The following is a 21,132-nucleotide window of genomic DNA, read 5'->3' as shown; positions in this document are numbered from 1 at the left end:
CCTCCTTAATCCCCTGTTTCCCTTCCTCTCCCCCGAACGTGAAACCAGGCTCTATGACAGCTTCAGGTATTATGGACATTCTTAACATACAGGCCTGAGAAGTAGCCCAATTGTTAGTGAAGTGGACTGAGACCCAAGAGATCTGGGTTCAAATTCAACTCCAGCTTTCTCATGCTCTTAATAATTGTGAACCCTCCAGGGACAGGAAAATACCTATTGTACATGAAGGCTATTGAAGTGGTGTACAGTGGGCATTTTGCTGTTCCTGGATTGCTTACAATTAAAAAAATAAATTACAAACTACTGAAGTGGGATTTGAACCTGGGTCCCCTAATTCCCAACCCACTTCTCCTAACCCTTAGGCTACCATTCAACTCTACATGGACATTTGTGTGACCATTCTATAAGAGAAATGTTCCTATGCTGCCTTACAGCCAGTGGCGTAGCCAGAAGTCAATTTTTGGGTGGGCCAACAGGTTGGATGGGTGGGCACTAGACAGTGGTGTGCTGGTAAATGTTTAACAACAGGCTCTCTCCCTGGTCCACCTCTGCGGGCCCCCCCCCCCCCCCCCCCCCGTCCACCTGTGCACCTCCCCTCAAAATTGCAGAGAGAGCAGAGGAGACGCTTCCGGGTTAGAAGCAGGAGGCAGCGTGTTTGAATCTCGACGCTACCGCTGCTGTTGAGAGTGAGACAGAGGGAGGAGGTAGATCGTGCGATCGTGGCGGCGGGAGGCAGCGTCTGGGAAGCACTGCTGTCAGAGAGAAGGAGGCAGATGCAGGATCAGCGCTGCCTGCTCCCTCCGCTCCGCTGCTGGGAGGGCCTGAACCCAAACTGGGTGGGCCTAGGCCCATCCAGGCCCACCCGTGGCTACGCCCCTGCTTACAGCCATACATATCCCTTGTTTTCCCCGTTCGTAATTGTGTGTCTGTGCTGGATGTTCCCAGTACATGGACATCTGGATCCTGAGAGTTTAATAAACTCCTGGTCAAGTTGTCTTTTCTCAGTTCTTGATTCTCTGACACCATGTTGCGATAAGCGTCAACCTAGAGTAGTTGGAAATTCTTGGTTTTCTAAAAATGTGAAAGCAATGGAACGGAATTGCTGGCAGAGATCGGGGAGTGAATCAATCTGAAAGCAATGGAAAAGCTTTTCTACTCACTATAAAACCGAAAAAAAAAGTGCAACACAATTATTATTCTGATTTGATAGGTCTGGAACAACCTGATCTAAATAAACATTTTTCTTTGCTGAAACATTTAACATCATGTTAAATAAATATAAAGTTTGTTGATAAAAACACCACCCAATCACGGATCTAGTATTCACTATGTTAATAAAATAAATCATTAAAACCTCAAATGTCCAAGTAGGGGAATTCACACTGAATTTACATACCCACTACCGTTGTCATCCTTAGTCTCCTCGGATGTGAGTTCTTTCCTCTGTAGAGGAGTAGCCTAGTGGTTAGTGTGGCGGACTTTGATCCTGGGGAACTGAGTTTGATTCCCACATCAGTTCCTGGAGAAGTCACTTAACCCACCATTGCCCCAGATACAAATAAGTACCTGTATATTTATGTAAACCATTTTGAATGTAGTTGCAAAACCACAAAAGGCAGTATATCAATTCCCTTCCATTTACCCTTAGGAGTTTTATCAGCCCACTCTCAGGTATCTCCAGTCCTTTCATACTCCCTGTGTACAAAGTACACATTAAATTGAAGAACAATAAACCAACTCTACTACCAAAACACAACCTGAAAAGCAAACTAACCTCCTTCAAGAAAAATGTCAAAAACTGATTTGCAATATTGGGGTTAATATTTAGCCCGTGGCAGAAAGCAGCTGGTAAACCACTTCCAGCCACGGGCTGAACTAATTCCGGATATTAACTGCTGGGACATGCTCCTGGCATTGAATATCTGGTTACGTCCATCACGTTTAGAACTACCTCATGGGTTATGTGTGTAAAAAACAGGTGTTCACTTTGGCACGAACCACATGATGTAGAAGTGCTCCCCAATGTGTCTTTCTAAACTACCCACAAAAGAGGAGCCTGCTTTGACCCTGTGCAGGCTTTCCCTTTGAAAATGGCCTAAATCCAGGCCTGCCTGCAAGTTGAAATCTTCACATCATCATTTCTCCTGCTTATTATTTTCTGCATCTTCCAGAATAACAATAAAAACACATAAAACCTTCTTCAAAAAGTACTGTAGCCTCTTTTCCTCCCCTCACTTAAAATCCTGTCCTTTCTCTCCAGAGGGTCCAGTGAAATTTGTAAATAAGCAGGACACAGTGGAGGACATTTTGGCGCTGGAAGGCAGTAGTGCTGTGCTGGTGTCTGTGGTGTCAAAGCAGTTTGCTGCGGTTACCTGGTATCGACATCAGCAGGCTTTGGCCGCTGGACAGAAGTATGAAATGAGGCAGGAGGGCTGCATGAACAGCCTGGTGGTGAGCAGCATTGAGAGAGAAGACTCTGGCCTCTACACCTGCCTCTGCAAGGGTGATCAGATGCAGTTTGATGTACGAGTGAAAGGTGAGAAGAACATTTCCTGTAATCCTCTTTGCCTCTCTGTGTCTAGCGCCTGAGTAACCCTCTTTTGGTGTTTCTCTCTTCACCCAGAACTGCCGGTGGTATTCACACGAGGTCTGTATGACCTGACTGCACAAAGGGACAAAAGCGTTGTTTTCCAGTGTGAGCTGTGTAAGATGCGGGGTGATGTAATGTGGATGAAGGACGGGCGTCTCATCCAGCCTAGCAGAAGACATGTTATTAAAGCTGAGGGCCGGGAGCGTTCCCTCACCATTCTCCATGTGGATATGGCAGATGCGGGCGAGTACTCCTGTGAATCTAAGGATGATAAGACATTGGCTACACTGACTGTGGAGAGTGAGTATGGGGAACAGTCCTCAGTGGCATTAGTGACCAGTCTAACCATCTCCTTCTCTGGATCTGTTAGACTCGGATTGTGAACCCTGCTGTGGTCCATTCTCCTCTAATACAGATTTCAGAAACTTAAGGAGAACCATTTTCAAGGTAGACAAAGTCCTGAAAACAGAAGAGGGAGGAAACAATGTTTCAGACAAAAAAATAAATATCATGAGCCGGTCTGGGATCTAGATGAACATGAATTTAATTAAGGCAACTCATGGGCCAGCTCAGTTGCCGTGCAGTGTGCTGTCATTTGCAAGATCTGGGCATGATTCCCAGGCGAACTTCTACTTCATTGGTTGTCTGAGGCTGGAGATACTGCAGAAGTTTCAATCCAGACACAGGCCGGCTGATGTTTAAAACCATTTAACCGGCCAGGAATGGCTCCTGGCCGGTTAAATGGTAGTTAACCAGCTAACCGGCGATATTCAGTGGGAGATAGCCGGCTATCTCTCTCTGAATATCGCTGGTTATATCATGAGATATTATTAGCTACCCACCGACATTCAACGCGCTAAGTTGGGCAGCCAAATATGGCCACCAACATAGCAGGGTATATCTTTGGCCAGTTTAAAGTTAACCAGCCAGTTCTGAATATTGGCTTTGCCGGTTAAATTTAAAGCAGCCAAAATACACCCGGATATTCAGTGCCGGTCTCCGGAAATGGCCCTGCATTGAATATCCAATCTCAGTGCTGATCATGGGAGGCAGCCCGGCTACCTCCCGTGGTCTGAATATCGGGCCCAAGGTGCACAATTACTGGGTCTCTGTCTAAAAGCTGGGCTGGCTGATGGAGGACCAGGCGCTTGCAAAATGGAGAAAACAACTAGATGTAGATGTGAGAATGAGATTATTTCAACACGGTCCTGAGGGAAGAGTCATTTACAGTGGCTGTGGTCAGCTTGCAGACACTGGAGTTTACATTTAATTCTTCATCTTTCCAAATCCAAGTTCAAGGTGAGGTAGACATTCAGGAATAAAAAGCAGTTCTGTATCAGAGAATTTACAATCTAAGTCTCAGGGTTCACCTAGCCAGTCAGATTTTCAGGATATCCACAAGGAATGTGTATGACCTAGACTGTCTTTTCATGTTCAAGTGTACAGCGCTGCGTACGTCTAGTAGCGCTATATATATATATATATTTATTTATTTATTACTACTACTACTACTTATCATTTGTACCCCGCGCTTTCCCACTCATTTCAGGCTCAATACTTATATAAATGATAAGTAGTAGATTTGCATCCACTGACTCTTTTGCAAGAAAATCTATCGTATCCACAATCCTTGTGGCTATCCTGAAAATCTAACTGGCTAGTTGTGCCCGAAGGACTGGGATTAGAATCCCTGATCTAAGATCCCTGGTAACACTGTACCTTTGTTCACTACTTTACTCGGGGAAATTTACTGCCAGTTTCCCTGGGCAGCAGGGCTTCTGTGTGTAGGTGAATTGCGTAGTAAATGTATTTGCATTGCTTTAGTTGGGAATATTTGTGCTTTCCTGGCTTCAGCAGTGCAAGGACATAGATGTCACTAACAAAATAGCTCCCCACCCTCAAATCCCTTTAAAAGAAGTTGTGCATCCTCCTGGATCAACACCCCTCCCTCCCTCCCTCACTTCCCAACACCTTTAGGAAGAGAAGCTCCACGGACTCCCCCCCCCCCCCCCCCCGATCCTTTTTAAAATATGTTGGGTCTGCCTGGATCCCCCCACCCCAATCTTTTCTTAATAAATGATAGGTCTTGCCAGCCCTCCCAGAATTCCCCCAGCATGTACCAGCTATTCCTGGGGTCCAGTAAAGGGCAGCACAATCCACCTGGGTCATGGATGGCAAAATTGTCAGATTTTTGATGGCACTGAGCAAAGTTAGCACTGAGGATTACAGTGTTGTTATTTCAAGCAATTTTATTTTTTAGAAAAGAAATATCATAAAGAATCTGGCAGTTTTGAAGTCCTAGATCCCTAGACATTGCTCTGTTGGGTTGATGTGATTGCCCTGACTTCGAATGTCCATTGGTCCAGAGGTCTAGTACAGCTTCAAGAGCTTCCTATTGACCATTCTGATGTCTTATGTATGCATTCTTCCCGGAGCAATGATCCATATCTTCTGAGTCTTTTTACTACAGGGTTGCTTGTTTCATTGAAGGATTATCATTTAGGCCCTTGGGTTAGAATTACAAGATGGATTTAAAAGATACAGTGATTGACTGACTCTTAAGAAAGCCTTTGGTGATCCAGGAACGGCGGGAAATTTCTGGACAATTTCAAATCTGCCTTCCTTAGGAAAGATCAGTGAGAAAGCGATAGCTGCTCAATTATTGAGTTTTTATAAACCACAGAGTATTACATAGTAATCAGTCCGGTTTTCATCAGCAGCATAGCACAATGACGTTTTTTTGATACTGTCAACTGTCGCTGTGGGCACTAGGTCAGGTAGGCATAAGGGACACGGTACATAAGAATATAAGGGGTCAGCCCAATGGTCCATCTAGCCCAGTATCCTGCCTCCAACAGTAGCCAATCCAGGTACCTGGCAAAAACCCAACTGGTGGCACCATTCCATGCTTCCAATCCCAGGGCAAGCAGTGGCTTCTCCCATGTCCATATTAATAACAAATGACGGACCTTTCCTCCAGAGCTTAACTATTCTTTGAGTGAAAAAAAATATTTCCTCCTATTTGTTTTAAAAGTATTTCTATGTGTTTTCTTGATGGAGCCTTCACAGTGGTTGCAGTTCTCCAGCACGGAACAAGGTTCTGTGTTTGACTCCTAATTTGAAATGGGTCTGAGTTATGCATTTGATATACCTCCAAAGCAGCTTACATATACTATCTACAGGTACTTACCCACAATCTTTCTACCTGGGACAATGGAGACATAAGTGATTTGTCCAGCTTCTGTATTTGGCTCCACTTTGTCATCAGATGCATGCTGTGTGGGGTTGTGTTTTTATGTGTATGCTGATGATGTTCAGGTACTAGTTTCAGGCACGGGCAGCTCCTTGTGACTCTGGGCAAATCATTTAACCCTCCATTGCCCCAGGTACAAATAAGTTCCTGTATATAATATGTAAGCCGCATTGAACCTGCTATGAGTGGGAAAGCGCGGGGTACAAATGTAACAAAAAAAAAAAGGGGGGAGTGCAGCTGTGCATGACATAGTTAAGTTGAGAATGTCTTTGGTTTAGGGCTTTTTTCCTGATTTATGGTCAAAGTTGAATAAATTATTATTATTATTAGTTACATTTGTATCCCACATTTTCCCACCTTTTGCAGGTTCAATGTGGCAAGGGAAAGGGGATGGGCCTTTCTGTGGTTACATTCATTGTGGTTTATATATTATATACGGGTACATACTTGGGGCAGTGGAGGGTTTAGTGAATTGGCCAGAGTCACAAGGAACTGAACCCTATTGAGAGGTCTGAGTTTTTGTGGCTCAGTTGTAGACAGCCAGTGGCTGCCTCTTTTGGTGGGAGTGCCGAGAGTGTGGGTCATAACCTTGGTATTTGGATAGACTCGCATTTGGGGTTGAAATCCTATATTGATTCACTGGGGTTTCTATGTACTTATCCAGGTAACATCATTTGCTACCTAGATAACTAGTGTTCACCAGGCCTGGACAATGATATCATTTCTGACCACCTCCGCACTGTCCGGGTACTGCAGGGGCAGTCAGAGGGCAGAAGTAAGGTGGGGATAGAAGTTCTTTGGGTACTGTTAATATTCAGCACTGGTAATCAGATCAAGAATCAGGCCAGTTAGGTCAAAGAAATAGCTGTCCGGATACCACTGCGGACCCGGACAGCTTCCAGCAGCCACCGAATGCCAGATATTCAGTGCCAGTATTTGGGTATGGACCGGCACTGAATATCCAGGTATAGAAAAACCTGCGTCTGCCTGTGTTTTAAAAACGCAGTACATCCCGAATTTAACATTACCCCCATGTTCTCTTGCCACCTTGTGTGAATGATTCGCCAGCTGCAGCTGTTTTTAGCCAAGGTAATTTGGTATCAGTGATGTGCAGTTTAGCTTTATCATGTATAGATTATTTTAAGTCTTTCTAAAAAAAGATTTTCAGTGTCTACACCACGGCAGGGTTATTTGAAGGCTTGGCAAGTTTGATCGTTTCACCTTCGCTGGCTGGTTGTTCAGTTTTGAAGCTTTATAAGATCTTGATGTTGCTTTTTAAGGTGTGGATGCGTGGAGGGGGATAATCAAAAGGGGCGGCCATGTTTTCCTGAGGACGTCCTCACAGAACATCCCAGCGAAGGGGCGGGGAAACCCGTATTATCGAAACAAGATGGGCATCCATCTTTTGTTTCGATAATATGGTTGGGGACTCCCAAATTGTGAAATTTAGGTTGACCTTAGAGATGGTCGTCCCCGATTTTCGGCGATAATGGAAACCGAGGACGTCCATCTCAGAAACGACCAAATCCAAGCCCTTTGGTCATGGGAGGAGCCAGCATTCCTAGTGCACTAGTCCCCCTCACATGCTAGGACACCAACTGGGCACCCTAGGGGGCACTGCAGTGGACTTCAGAAAAAGCTCCCAGGTGCATAGCTCCCTTACCTTGTGTACTGAGCCCCCCCAAACCCACTCCCCACAACTGTACACAACTACCATAGCCCTTATGGGTGATGGGGGGGCACCTACATGTGGGTACAGTGGATTTGTGGTGGGTTTTGAAGGGCTCACATTTACCACCACAAGTGTAACAGGTAGGGGGGGGTGGGCCTGGGTCCGCCTGCCTGAAGTGCACTGCAGTACCCACTAAAACTGCTCCAGGGACCTGCATACTGCTGTCATGGAGCTGAGTATGATATTTGAGGCTGGCATAGAAGCTGGAAAAATATTTAAAAAAAATTTTTTTTAGGGTGGGAGGGGGTTAGTGACCTCTGGGGGAGTAAGAGGAGGTCATCCCCGATTCCCTCCGGTGGTCATCTGGTCATTTGGGGCACATTTTTGTGGCTTGATCGTAAGAAAAAAGGAGCAGGTAAAGTCGTCCAAGTGTTCGTCATGGATGCCCTTCTTTTTTCCATTATCAGTCGAGGACGCCTATGTGTTAAGCACACCCCAGTCCCGCCTTCGCTATGCCTCCGACACGCCCCTGCGATGGAAAGCAGTTGAGGACGCCCAAAATTGGCTTTCAATTATGCTGATTTGGGTGACCCTGTGAGAAGGGCGCCCATCTTGCGATTTGTGTTGAAAGATGGGCGCCCTTCTCTTTCGAAAATAAGCCTGATAGTGCTCCAGAGAACCTTCAGGCAAAGGTCCAGGTTTATGTTCTGTCTCAAAGTCTGCAGTTAAATGGAACATTTGTTTTCCATTGTGGGGACCAGGGAGATGAACCCATCAAGGTATCGTGATTGGGATTGTCAGTGAGGTGACTACAGCTCTGGAAGACGCTCTTAATTGAGCTTTGTAGGAAAACAGATTTGGTTAGGTTTAGGAAAGCCTTAAATTTGTTTCAGTGTGCTTTTACTTAGTGGTGATGAGGAAGGAAGACTGTTTGTTTTTATTGTTGTTGAACACTTTTTGTGCAATACCTTCTAGAACTGTGGTATATAAATGAGAATGAATAAATAAATGTACTTGGGAACAGAAGATACTTGATAATTGCCCACCGTCCATGTGGATAAAGTACATGCTGATGGTTTTTTGAATTTCTGTACCTGTCTGGACCTTCTTTTTTGCTTGACTGCAGTTTCTGTTTGCTGCTCCCTAGAAGCTGTCGCCCCAAAAAGTGACCACTAGTTTACACAATTGTTAAGCCAGTCCTGGGATCACTACCTTCTCTTTTTCCCATAACTCTTCTCCCATCTCAGGACCCCAGAGAGCACAGCTCTATCATCATATGACATTCCCACATACAGAGCACTTCTCCCATCTCCTCTCTCCAAGAACCCCAGACAATGACAGCACTGCCCCATCAGCTCTACATCTGCCCAGGACCTGCACATAGAAAGAACTGCTCCCATCAACTGTCTCTCAATGAAAGACCCCACATAGAGCATTCTCTCTCATTTCAGGATCCCACACGCAGAAAAGCACCCCCCCCCCCCCCTCCACCTCACCTTTCTATTATCTCACCTCCTTTTCAGGCCATTCACTTCTTCCTGAATTGTTTTCTCATAGGATTTCTTCCTCCCTCCATGAAAGTGTTTGTCTCTTTCTCTTTTTCCCTCCCTTCCTTGTGCATGTTTCTGTTTCTTGCTCTTTCACCTCCATCCACGTGCAATGTTTCTGTCTTTCCCTCCCTTCATGTGTTTGTCTCTTTCTCTGTTTCCTTCCCTCCATGTATGTCTTTCTATTTCTTTCTCTTTCCCTCGCCTTCCATGTATGTTTGTCTCTTTCTTTTCTTTCCTTCCCTTCCTTTCTTTTCTCTCACTCTCAGTCTTTTGTTTCAGCTGCAAGGGCCGTGGAATTTATCTCTGAGCTTCATAATGTCACCGTGCTGGAAGGGGACACTGCCACTTTTAAGTGTGTGGTATCTCCGGAGGATGTTGATGTCTGCTGGCTGCTGAATGGCTCTCCATTCAGTCCTGACCCCAAGTACATCGTGAACAGAAATGGCATGTGTCATTCTCTCACCATTCGGCAGTGCCAGATCAGTGATGGGGCCACTGTGACTGCAGTAGTTGATGGGGTTGTCACCAAAGCCAGACTGAATGTGCAAGGTCAGTGGGAATAACACGCAAACGAGAAAGGTTGGTGACCCCATCTTCAGATGAAGATCAATAGAACTTATAACCCTACATTTGGTGGGGAGGCTCACTCAAACCAGGACTCATTCAAACTATCAAGCTCAGGTTCATGAGATGAAGTGAAGTTAGCTACTCCTTGTTCAGAACAGGTGGGATTCAAAAACTGACTTTAGGGATTGAAATACTGTGTTCATAACCCCCCCCCCCCCCCCCCATACACACTCTCACTTATCCCATCTATATTTGGGATAAGGGATAGGGCTTAAGATTTAGAGTTTCATGTTAGTGTTGCTTCTATTTGTAGGGTTTTGGATTTGTTTTAGGGTTACAGTTAGGTTTAGAAGTTGGATTTTCTGTTTTCGATTATGATGGAAACTGGAAATAATATTAGGGATAACTTCTAGACAACTCAAGTCTTATGTTGGCTACCTTAATAATAAATGGCTTAGAGGTAGTGGTTGGAGTAAGGGTTTGAATTTAAGGATATGGTTCAGATTAATGGATGGAGTTGGGATTGGTTTAGGGGTAGAGTGGGTTTGGTATTGGGATTAGGGGAAGGGTTTAGGCTGGAGCTGGGATTAGGGATATAGCTCAGGTTGCGTTTTAGTGGTGGGAATTGGGTATAGTGCTGGGATTGGGTTTGGGGGTTAAGTTTAAGAATACAGTTCAGAGTTGGGTATAGGGGTAGAGTTTGGGTTTAGTGTTGGAATTAGCAGCAGGGTTGGGGATGGAACTAGGAAAAGATTCAAGTTCATAGCTGAAGTCAAGGTTAGGGGTAGAGTTTGGGTTTAGTGTTGGGATGAGCAGTAGGGTTTGGGTTCGGGATGGAATTAGGAAAAAGTTTGAGTTTATGGTTAAATTCAGGGTTAGGAGTAGAGATTGGATTTAGTGTTCAGAATAGGGATAACGTTTGTGGTTAGTATAGAGACTAGTATCATAAATTAGGTAATATCTATCCACTCTCTCTTTCTGTTTTGCAGAAGCTCAGGCCATGTTTCTGAAGAAACTACAGAATGTGATAGCAGAAGAAATGCAAGATGTGACTCTGGAGGTAGAAGTAAGCGTGGAGGGAGCCGAGGTGCAGTGGTTGAAACAGGGAGTAGTTATCCAACCAAGTGGAAAGTACACCCTGGAGACATTCGGCCAAAGACATATGCTGACGATTCACAATGTTACATTCTCTGACCGGGGGAATTACCGCTGTGAGAGTCTGCATGACAAGACACAGGCCAGGCTGTGTGTAGATGGTGCGTATCTCCTGCAGGGAGAGGGGCTACAAAGCACAAGCCAGGCCAACCTGTGAATGTCACTCTTGGAGGGGGGGAGGGACTGTATGTGTATGGTACATGTCAAGGATAATCTGATTCCAGTGTTTCCATACTCCTTCTGCTTTTCTTCTATCTATAATGAACCAGCTCGCAAGGTCATGCTGCGAACACCACTGGTAGACATGGAGGTGTGCGAAAAAGAGACAGTCACCTTCCAGCTGGAGTTATCACATCCAGGTGTGGAGGGTGTGTGGACTAAGGATGGTATCCGTGTCAAACCAAACAGCAGGGTCAAAGTCAGTGCCAATGGCTGTCTACACAGTTTGACGCTCTCAGCACTCAGACTAGAAGACTCTGGAGAAATTATATTCAGTGCTGACAACATTCGGTCCTGTGCAAGGCTCAGAGTGCGAGGTACGTCCTTAGCAGCATATTATGTGGTATTCGGTGTCTGTTCACTTTATTCCTATTCCCTTACTGCCCCATCACTTATTATCCCTGACTGTTACGCTTTTACTGACATTATCCTTCCTCCATTTCTCATGTCTCTGGGGGGCAATGTCTCCAAATGAGTTAGGTTTAAGCAGTAATGAACCTCACTCCTAAGCCAGGGTATGTAGAGTATATGTGGCAGGCTATTGGAATTATTTTTCCCTATGTCTCTCTTCAACATTGCTTTGCACTGCAGCCTCTTTATTTCTCACTGTCTCTATGGTGTCATGGGCTCTGTGTACACTGGAATTATTCTCTGTATTTCTGCAATGTTGAAGGTTCTGTGTATTATTTCGCCTTTCACCTTGTATCTGTAAAATTTATTTATTTATAATGACATTTGTATCCCGCATTATCCCAAACAGAGTTCAGGTTCAATTTGGCTTATAAATCTTTTGATAGTGATGGTTGACTCCCTTTGTTGAGGAGATGGGATTCTTATGGTGGGGAAGGGGGGGTTAGGATTCGGGGGGGTTAGGGGGTGAGTTAGGTTGGAAAGGGTTTGGGGAAAGGGTCCTTGGGGGGGGGGGGGGGGGAATTATGTTTCAATAATTTTTTATTGATGAACATGAAAAAGATCCAATACAATAAGATAAGAAACATTTAGATACCAATCTCAAGAAACAGAAAATTGTTTTTACCACATTTGTTCCTAAAGCCATTGTCATCAATTCGTTTTTCAATTTTATATCCCCCCTCCCCCTTCTTCTATTATAGCACTAAACAACAACCAAGAGAGCAGATCCCAAGGAGCCTGTGTTCTGATGGCCCCCCGAGATCCCCCCCCCAGGTCCACATTTTATCACCTATTCCCACCCCTCTACCCTCCCCTTCCCTTCCAAAGCTCTAGATATAGGTCAATGGGACAATGTTCTGGGTTATTCTATCAGTCAAATGTTCAACAGGGAGCTTTTCGCTCTTGGGGGCAAAGAGTCCAAAAACGGGCCCCATCTTAAACAAAATTTTTCAAACTCACGCCTGTCTCCTTCTTTTATCATCATACGCTCAGTTCGCAATAGTTGTACCATCCGTACTCGCCAGCTTTGAAAAGATGGGCCTTCCGGTGATAACCAAGCTGCTAGAATGGACTTTTTTGCAATCAGAGTAGCTCGCCGGACAAAGTTTATAAGACCTTTCGGCCTTGGAGCTCTTAAGCAGGGATTCCCAAACAGCAGGAGTGGCGAACCAGACCACTTAGTTCTCCACAAAGCAGAAACCTTTAAAAGTAGATTTGACCAGAAGTTCTGAATTTTTGGGCAGGCCCAATACATATGTCCCAAGGTCGCCCCTTCAGCATAGCACTTGGGGCACATCCCATCTGGAGAGGCCCCTGCATAGAATGCTCGTCGGGTTGGCATATGCATCCGAAAAGCAAAGCGATACTGTATCTCTCAATGGTCCGCTAGGGGAGACACTCTAAGTAGTGTTAACACATGTTCTTTAAGCAAACCCGATGAAACTTCTACTAGCAGGTCTCTGCTCCAAGCCTCCTCGTATTTGCCAAAATCCGGTTCTGCAATTGTATCTTTAATATGTCGGAGATGGAATCTCAATGGAACTTTTTGTTGCGATCCCAAGGCAAACGCCACTGGCAATTCCTCTTGTACATCTTCCGCTAAAGATTCCCAAGGTAGGCTCCTCGTGTAATGTAACAACTGCCAGTAATGAAAGTAGTCTTTAGGGTGAAATAGGCCTCTTTTTTGTAATTCCTGAAACGATTGCAGCTTTCCTTCCCGGGTTAAGATCTGTTGCAGGTAAATTATGCCCCGCTCTCTCCATTGTTTGAAAACATTGTACATCATTCCGGGGTGGAATTCAGGGTTCCCACACAATGGTAACATCGGGGTGACCCTTGTCGAAAAGTGATGTAATCTGCAGATCCAGTTCCATGCCTTCTGCGCCTGTGGCAGGATATTAGAAATGTTCAACAGTGAAGAGGCCCCCCCACTCCCATGGAGACAACTACTGAAATGAATAGGTTCAAATAGGCTCAATTCCATGGCAGTGGCTGAGAAGTCTGTAGAGTTACGGAACCAGTCTGTTACGTCTCATAGCATTTGCAACCGCCAGGTGTCGCACACTTTGTAAGCCCAACCCTCCATACTCTTTTGGAACATACATTTTGTCTAAAGGGAACCTAGGTTTCCTTCCCCGCCACAAGAATTTCCTTAACATTCCATTCAATCGTCTTTCATCCCTATTAGTGAAGTGTAGAGGTAGGGTTTGGAACACATATGACCAGCAGGGGATAACCATCATGTTGTAAAGCGCGACACGTCCCAAGAGGGAGATAGGAAGACCCCGCCACTGCTCCAGTTTTCTAGCCGTGTCCCTCAGCAACTTTTGAATGTTCACCTCATACAGACAGCTTAATGTCCTAGGAATTAATATGCCTAAATACTTCATCTCCGTCCCCGCCTTCTGCAGTGAAAAATGCTTTGGGCCGGGGCCATCTAAATGATCATGTAATCTCATCATTTGCGATTTTTCCCGGTTGATTTGAAACCCTGATATAACACTAAATCATTCTATCTCCTCCAAAAGGGCTGGTAAGGCCACACTCAGGGATGTGGATATGATCAACAAATCATCTGCAAAGGCAAATGTCTTTACCCGGTCTCCCCCCACTGACACCCCTGCCACCCCTTCTCCCCGCTGGATACTTCTAATCAATGGCTCAATGGAAAGCACAAAGAGGAGTGGGGACAGGGGGCATCCCTGCCTGGTCCCCCTCTCTATATTTATTTGCTGAGTTCTGCCTCCATTAATCAGCACGGCTGCTTTAGGGTTAGAATATAGCGATCTGATAGCCCCAAATGCCCAGCCTCTCACGCCTACAAGTTGTAGTACCTCAAACATATAATCCCAACCCACCTTATCAAATGCTTTTTCAGCGTCCAGGCTGACCAACATCGTTTCACAGCCTGAACGCTGGGTCTGAGCTAGGGCTAATAACAATCGCCGCACGTTGGTTCCTGAATGTCTGTTACGGACAAATCCCACTTGTTCTTGACCAATAAGCCTAGGTAGGTATTCCTGCAATCTATTAGCCAACAACTTTGCAAGAATTTTTACATCTACATTAATTAGTGAGATCGGTCTGTAAGAGCCAGCTTGATTTTCAAGTTTCCCTGGCTTAAGCAATAATGTTATTAATGCTTCATTAGCATAAACTGGAAATTGTCCCTGAGTCACTACCTCTTCCAGGTATGAATGTAGGGGACCCACCAAGTGCGGACTTAAAATTTTATAAAATTCGCTAGAGAACCCGTCTGGGCCTGGAGCTGAGTTTGAGGGGAGTGCCCGAATGATTCCCTGCAACTCCTTTCCTGTGATAGGGCTATTTAGTTCCTCCACTTCCAATGCCGTCAATTCTGGCATCCCAGCTTCTCTCAAATAGTCTGCTATGGTTACTAAGGATGGGGGGGTTTGCTTTTTATACAAATCACTGTAAAATTTTTGAAACACCTGTTGCACTCCCTCCCTCCCATTCTGGATGTGCCCTGCCCGATCTTTCACCGCCACTATCACTCTCGGTCCACCCCAGGACTTAACCACCCTTGCTAACATTGCTCCAGACTTATTCCCGTATCTCTGGAGACGGAACTTCCTGATCACTAAAGCTCTAGAGGCTCTTTCATGTAATAGAGAGTTTAAAGCTATTTGGGCTATTTTCATCTGTTCCCGGTTATGATTCGTTGGGGTCGCAGCAAACCGGCGTCTAGCTCTCCCCAAGTTGCGTTCTAGATTAAAGATCGCCCCTGTAATTCTACGTTCACGTTTCACCGTGAAAGCAATCACTGCGCCCCGAATGACCGCCTTCGCTGCCTGCCAGGGTCATCCTTGTGTCTTCCATTAAATCGTAAGTATTCCCCCCAGCTCTCTAACAAATGCTGTTTAAACGCTGGGTCATTAGCCAAATATGAGGGAAACCTCCACCCTCTTCCCCCAATCCCTGGGTCTCGATCTTCTAAATCCAGCCAAACCATAGAATGGTCTGAAATTTCCTCCAGGCCAATCTCCACTGCACTCACGTATAGGAATACCCTTCGGTCTACCAAAATATAGTCCAATCGGGAGAGAGTCCCATGTGCCCTCGAAAGGTGGGTAAAATCCCGTTCCCCTGGATGTAAGACTCGCCAAGAATCCACCACTTCAACAGCCTGCATAAATTGAGATAAAATCCTTGATTCTGGGTCCCTCCGGGTCGCCCTCCCAGAGGAGGAGCTATCTAATGTGGGATCGGCTACTAAGTTAAAGTCTCCCATTAGAAGCAGTGGCAATGATCTATGTGGAATACACATCTGGAGCAAATGGTCATAGAAGGGTCTCCCATGTTAGTTTGGGGCGTATAGCGCTACTACCAAATATTCAATATGATGGAGCCAGAGACGTACCACCACATACCTCCCCTCAAGGTCACTACCCACCAATTGTGCCTTAGCCACCGCCCCCCTTCGAATTAGGATTGCTACCCCACTACGCTTGCCCTCAGCCTCCGCCCCGAATACCTCTCCTACCCAAGCACGCTTCAACTTTTGTAATTCCTCCTGTGACAATCTCGTCTCCTGAATGCAAGCCACATCGGCACGGTGTCTTTTTAAAGCATGTAGGATCTTAGTCCTCTTAATTGGAGATGTTATGCCCCCTACATTCCAAGTTATAAATCTAGTCCGGGCACCCCCCCCCCCCCCCCCCCCCGTTACAAATGGAGTAATTTCCATAAGTATAATACATAGTAACGTACGGGTAACCCAGGCGCCCAGCTCCACCTAAGTCTCCCTCTGTCTTAACCCTTAACCCTGCAACGTATCCATGACCCTCAATCCTCTGATATTCTGTAATCCCCCCCTTCCCCCTCTTCCTCCCTCCCGTACCCTCCCCCCTGCCCAAATTCCCCCCCCAACTGCCCATGCCCTCTTCTTTCGCAACATCTACTAGAAGAGCGCCGGTCTGTTAATGGCAGGGGTCCCCTTCCCCGCCCCCTCACTCATTCCTTTGTCATCCATTCCTCTTTCCTTACATTAAGTTACAACTTATGCATAACATACAACAGCCCCCAAACAAACTGATTCAAATGACAGTATAACATAACAGGTGTCAACTGGGTGCACCATTTACCAACAGCCCATGTGCGACTTGTGCCTATTAACGTGCCCCCCCTTGGCCCTCTTCCTGTGAGTTCCATCAGCCATTTTGTCCAGGGGGAGAGGGAGGATTCTCCCGCAGTAGGCCCTGAGCCTCTTCCGGCGAGTAGTACATCTTCCAGCCTCCCTCTTCCAGCACTTTAAGCTGGGCTGGGTATAGTAACATAAATCTTTGATTTTTCACTGCCAAATGGCGGCACACTGGGCCGAACGCCTTCCTACGCTCTTGCAGGGCCGCAGAGTAATCCTGAAAAATTTTTACAGCTGCTCCATCAAACGACAATGAGTCCCATTTGGAACGAGCCCCTCTCAAAATTTCCTCTTTGTGCAGGAAGTTATGTACCTTAATTATGACCACTCTCGGCCTGTTGCCTCCTCCGGTTTTCCTACCCAGGCGATGCGCTCTCTCCAGGCACAGCGGGCCAGCGCTGTCCGAGAGCGCGAACTCGGATTTCAGCCAATTCTCCAACTGGGTAGGTAGGGCACGATCTGACACCGATTCCGGGATCCCGATCAGACGGAGGTTAGACCTCCTAGATCTATTTTCTAGGTCGTCCAAATGTTTTGCTTGAGTTCGCAGCAATTTCTGTAAGTCTTGCACAGCAGTTTCCCTGTCCCTGCTCGAGTCCTCCAGCTCAGACACTCGTACTTCAAGTTCCCCCGTTCGTCTAGTTGTTTCTCCTAACAGCGACTCCACACCCGCTATTTGTTCAGATAGCTTTGTTAGCTCTGGCTGTAAAGCCGCTTTCACCGCTTCTGTAATTTGCTGTACTTGTAGCGGGTGGAATCGCGGAGGGGAGTCCGAGATCGGGTCGGGCGCCATCTTGGCATCCCCCGATCCACGCTGTTTCTCGGCGCTTTTTTTCCCTGATTACAGCGCTGACGCCCGAGTCTCCTTTGTAACAAAAGAATCCATTGATAGGCAGTAGATGTGCGTTCAATTTCGGAATGTTTTCATTCGATTTTCACTCGTTATTCGGGGAATGAAGGAAGGGGAGCCCCGGAGAGAAGAAAGACGCGACTTCCTTCCTCAAACCATCACGTGACCTCCGGGGGGGGGGGGGGGAATTATAAAAACGCTTGATGGCACGTAGTAACTGTATAAATGTATTTAAGATATCGCATTTATTGTCCTGTATAATATGGATACTGACTATGTACTGTGAAATGTTCCATCAATAAAATTGTTGAAATATAAATCTTTTGATAAAAGAAAAATGTTCCGTAAATCATATGGCCATTTAAAACTTTACAAAAATTAGTTTATGAATTATTTTACAAGGTTGCATTGTGTAACAAAGATCAAATTCTTAGCAGTTGTACAGGACAAAGTTTGAAACAGCATTTTGCATAAAAGTGGTTATTCCTGACTTCCGATTCATGTCGGGTCGTTTTTATTGATTTCAATAAAGACCTTGTTTAGGAAACACCATTTGTGAGAGGACTTCTTTTTGGATCCACTATTCATGTCATCCAATATCTTGTTGCAGGAACGTTTTGAAAAGAAAAGTTTTTAATAATTTCCAAAAGCAACTGTAATCAGGTACCGATCTAACAACCCTTGGAAGAAGATTCCACCAATTAGTACATTGATAGGTGAAGTCAACAGAGAGGACTGTTTTGTAAACAATCTTTTTACAATTAGGATGATGGAGAATTAGGAATTCTCTGGACCCAGCGATGGAATTATGTGTAGGGAGGTCAATCAAAAGGAGCATACAGTCAGGGGCCATACCATAGATAATTTGTAATGCAAAGACACATCATTTGCTTTTTAACATATTTATAAATGATCTAGAGATGGGAGTAACTAGTGAGGTAATTAAATTTGCTGATCACACAAAGTTACTAAGAGGATTGTGAAAAATTACAAGAGGACCTTATGAGATTGGGAGACTGGGCATCCAAATGGCAGATGACGTTTAATGTGATCAAGTGTAAAAGTGGTTCATGTGGGAAAGAGGAACCCCAATTATAGCAAGGTTCCACATTAGGAGTCACCGACCAAGAAAGAGATCTAGCCATGATTGTTGATGATACGTTAAAACCCTCTGCTCAGTGTGCAGTGGCGGCTAAGAAAGCAACTAGAATGTTAGGTATTATTAGGAAAGGAATGGAAAACAAAAATGAGGATGTTATAACGCCTTTGTATCGCTCCATGGTGCAACCGCACCTTGAATATTGTGTTCAGTTCTGGTCACTACATCTCAAAAAAGATAAAGTGAAATTAGAAAAGGTACAGAGAAGGGTGAAGAAAATGATAAAGGAGATGGGACAACCTCCCTATGAGGAAAGGCTGAAGCATCCAGGGCTCTTCCGCTTGGAGAAAAGATGGCTGAAGGGAGATATGATAGATGTCTATAAAATAATGAGTGGAGTGGAACGGGTAGACATGAATCGCTTGTTTACACTTTCCAAACATACTAGTTCTAGGGGGCACGAAATGAAGCTACAAAGTAGTAAATTTAAAATGAATTGGAGAAATTTCTTCTTCACTCAATGTGTAATTCAACTCTGGAATTCATTGCCAGAGAATGTGGTAAAAGCAGTTAGCTTAGTGGGGTTTTAAAAAGGTTTGGCTGGCTTCTTAAAGGAAAAGTCCATAGACCATTATCACTAATTATGTCCGCATCCATCAAAACTAGCTGGAAAGGTCAACAAACTCATCAATGGTGATCCACATCACAAAGATTCCCAATCATGATGCAGGGATTGACATTTTTCCAATCCTGACCCAATTAAGACTGGCGAACGTAAATAAGACTCAAACCTTTCTTTTTCTCTGCGAATTTCATCAGTGATCAGATCGGGTTTTCTGGCCCTGCAGAAACTAAGATCAGTTTGCAATTATTTAGATTTTAATTCTGTTCACACCCTTTTTCATGCCTTTATAGGATCTCGTTTAGACTATTGTAATATAGTCTACTCTGGAATTACGAAAGCTGAACTCAAGTGCTTGCAAACAGTGCAGAATCAAGGATACTATGCTATGCTCAACGACAAGGTCATGTTTCCACACTTCTTATTAAACTTCACTGGTTGCCTGTGGAATATCGTTTGAAACTTAAAATGTTGTCTTTAGCATTTAAAGCATATCATACTGGTACCCCCAACTATTTGGCCTCTTTAACAATTCCATATGTACCTACATGTACTCTTCATTCATTTAGGGCCCCTTTTAGTAAGCAGTGCTGGCATCAGTGCCTGTTTTTAATGCACACTGAGGCCCCCTTTAACTGCAGTGGGTAAAAAGCTGTCTTTTTTTTTTTTTTTTTAAGAAATGGCCATGTGGTAAGTGAACCACTTGCCACACAGCCATTTTTTTTTTTGGGGGGGGGGGGGACACTTGGTAAGGGCTCCCACCCTAAACTGGCGGTAACTGGGCAGCGCATGGAACTGCCCCACTGGGTAAACACCAGAACTACAAAAATGTGCTGGGAGTTGGAGCTAGCACCGGGCTGCTGCGGTAGCCTGGCGTAGTTCCGGATTAGCAAGTGGATGCCTGCATTGGGCTTGCTACTGCATGTGGGAAAAAAGAACCCGAATTATAGCTACGTCATGCAAGGTTCCACGTTAGGAGTTATGGACCAAGAAAGGGATCTGGGTGTCGTCGTCAATAACACACTGAAACCTTCTGCTCAGTGTGCTGCTGCAGCTAAGAAAGCGAATAGAATGTTGGGTATTATTAGGAAAGGTATGGAAAACAGGTGTGAGGATGTTATAATGCCGTTGTATCGCTCCATGGTGCGACCGCACCTTGAGTATTGTGTTCAATTCTGGTCGCTGCATCTCAAGAAAGATATAGTAGAATTGGAAAAGGTGCAGCGAAGGGCGACTAAAATGATAGCGGGGATGGGCCGACTTTCCTATGAAGAAAGATTAAGGAGGCTAGGGCTATTCAGCTTGGAGAAGAGACGGCTGAGAGGAGACATGATAGAGGTATATAAAATAATGAGTGGAGTGGAACAGGTGGATGTGAAGCGTCTGTTCACGCTTTCCAAAAATACTAGGACTAGGGGGCATGCGATTAAACTACAGTGTAGTAAATTTAAAACAAATCGGAGAAAATTTTTCTTCACCCAATGTGTAATTAAACTCTGGAATTCGTTGCCGGAGAAAGTGGTGAAGGCGGTTAGCTTAGCAGAGTTTTAAAAGGGGTTGGACGGTTTCCTAAAGGACAAGTCCATAAACCGCTACTAAACGGACTTGGAAAAATCCAAAATTCCAGGAATAACATGTATAGAATGTTTGTACGTTTGGGAAGCTTGCCAGGTGCCCTTGGCCTGGATTGGCCGCTGTCGTGGACAAGATGCTGGGCTCGATGGACCCTTGGTCTTTTCCCAGTATGGCATTACTTATGTACTTATGTAAGCCGTATGGTAACAATATATAGGCCGGTATATGGGAGAATGCACCTTATACAACATTCTCATTTTTTAATATCTCTCAGTCCTAAAGGTGTTCATTACTGGAAATTATTTCAGACAATTTATACGTATCAAGCATCAGTCTTTTGGTCACATCTCTCAAATGGGATTAAAGCTTTGTCTAGTGTTGTTAGTGTTTTAGGAAATGTTTTAAATA

General features: G+C 45.0%; 1 protein-coding gene across 1 annotated transcript in view; it reads left to right on the top strand.

The window, feature by feature from the left end:
* Positions 1–21,132, top strand: part of LOC115458670 (obscurin-like protein 1) — a 177,373-nt gene that overhangs the window by 122,677 nt on the left and 33,564 nt on the right. Inside the window, exons 16-20 of the mRNA XM_030188499.1 lie at positions 2,261–2,536; positions 2,624–2,890; positions 9,345–9,614; positions 10,622–10,888; positions 11,057–11,323. Coding sequence (XP_030044359.1) covers positions 2,261–2,536; positions 2,624–2,890; positions 9,345–9,614; positions 10,622–10,888; positions 11,057–11,323 — 1,347 coding nt within the window. The remainder of the gene's footprint in view (positions 1–2,260; positions 2,537–2,623; positions 2,891–9,344; positions 9,615–10,621; positions 10,889–11,056; positions 11,324–21,132) is intronic.

Source organism: Microcaecilia unicolor, unplaced genomic scaffold, assembly GCF_901765095.1.
Source record: "Microcaecilia unicolor unplaced genomic scaffold, aMicUni1.1, whole genome shotgun sequence".
NCBI classification, from domain to species: Eukaryota; Metazoa; Chordata; class Amphibia; order Gymnophiona; family Siphonopidae; genus Microcaecilia; species Microcaecilia unicolor.
The sequence above is the reverse complement of the archived record's forward strand: the minus strand, read 5'-3'. Positions and strand labels throughout refer to the sequence as shown.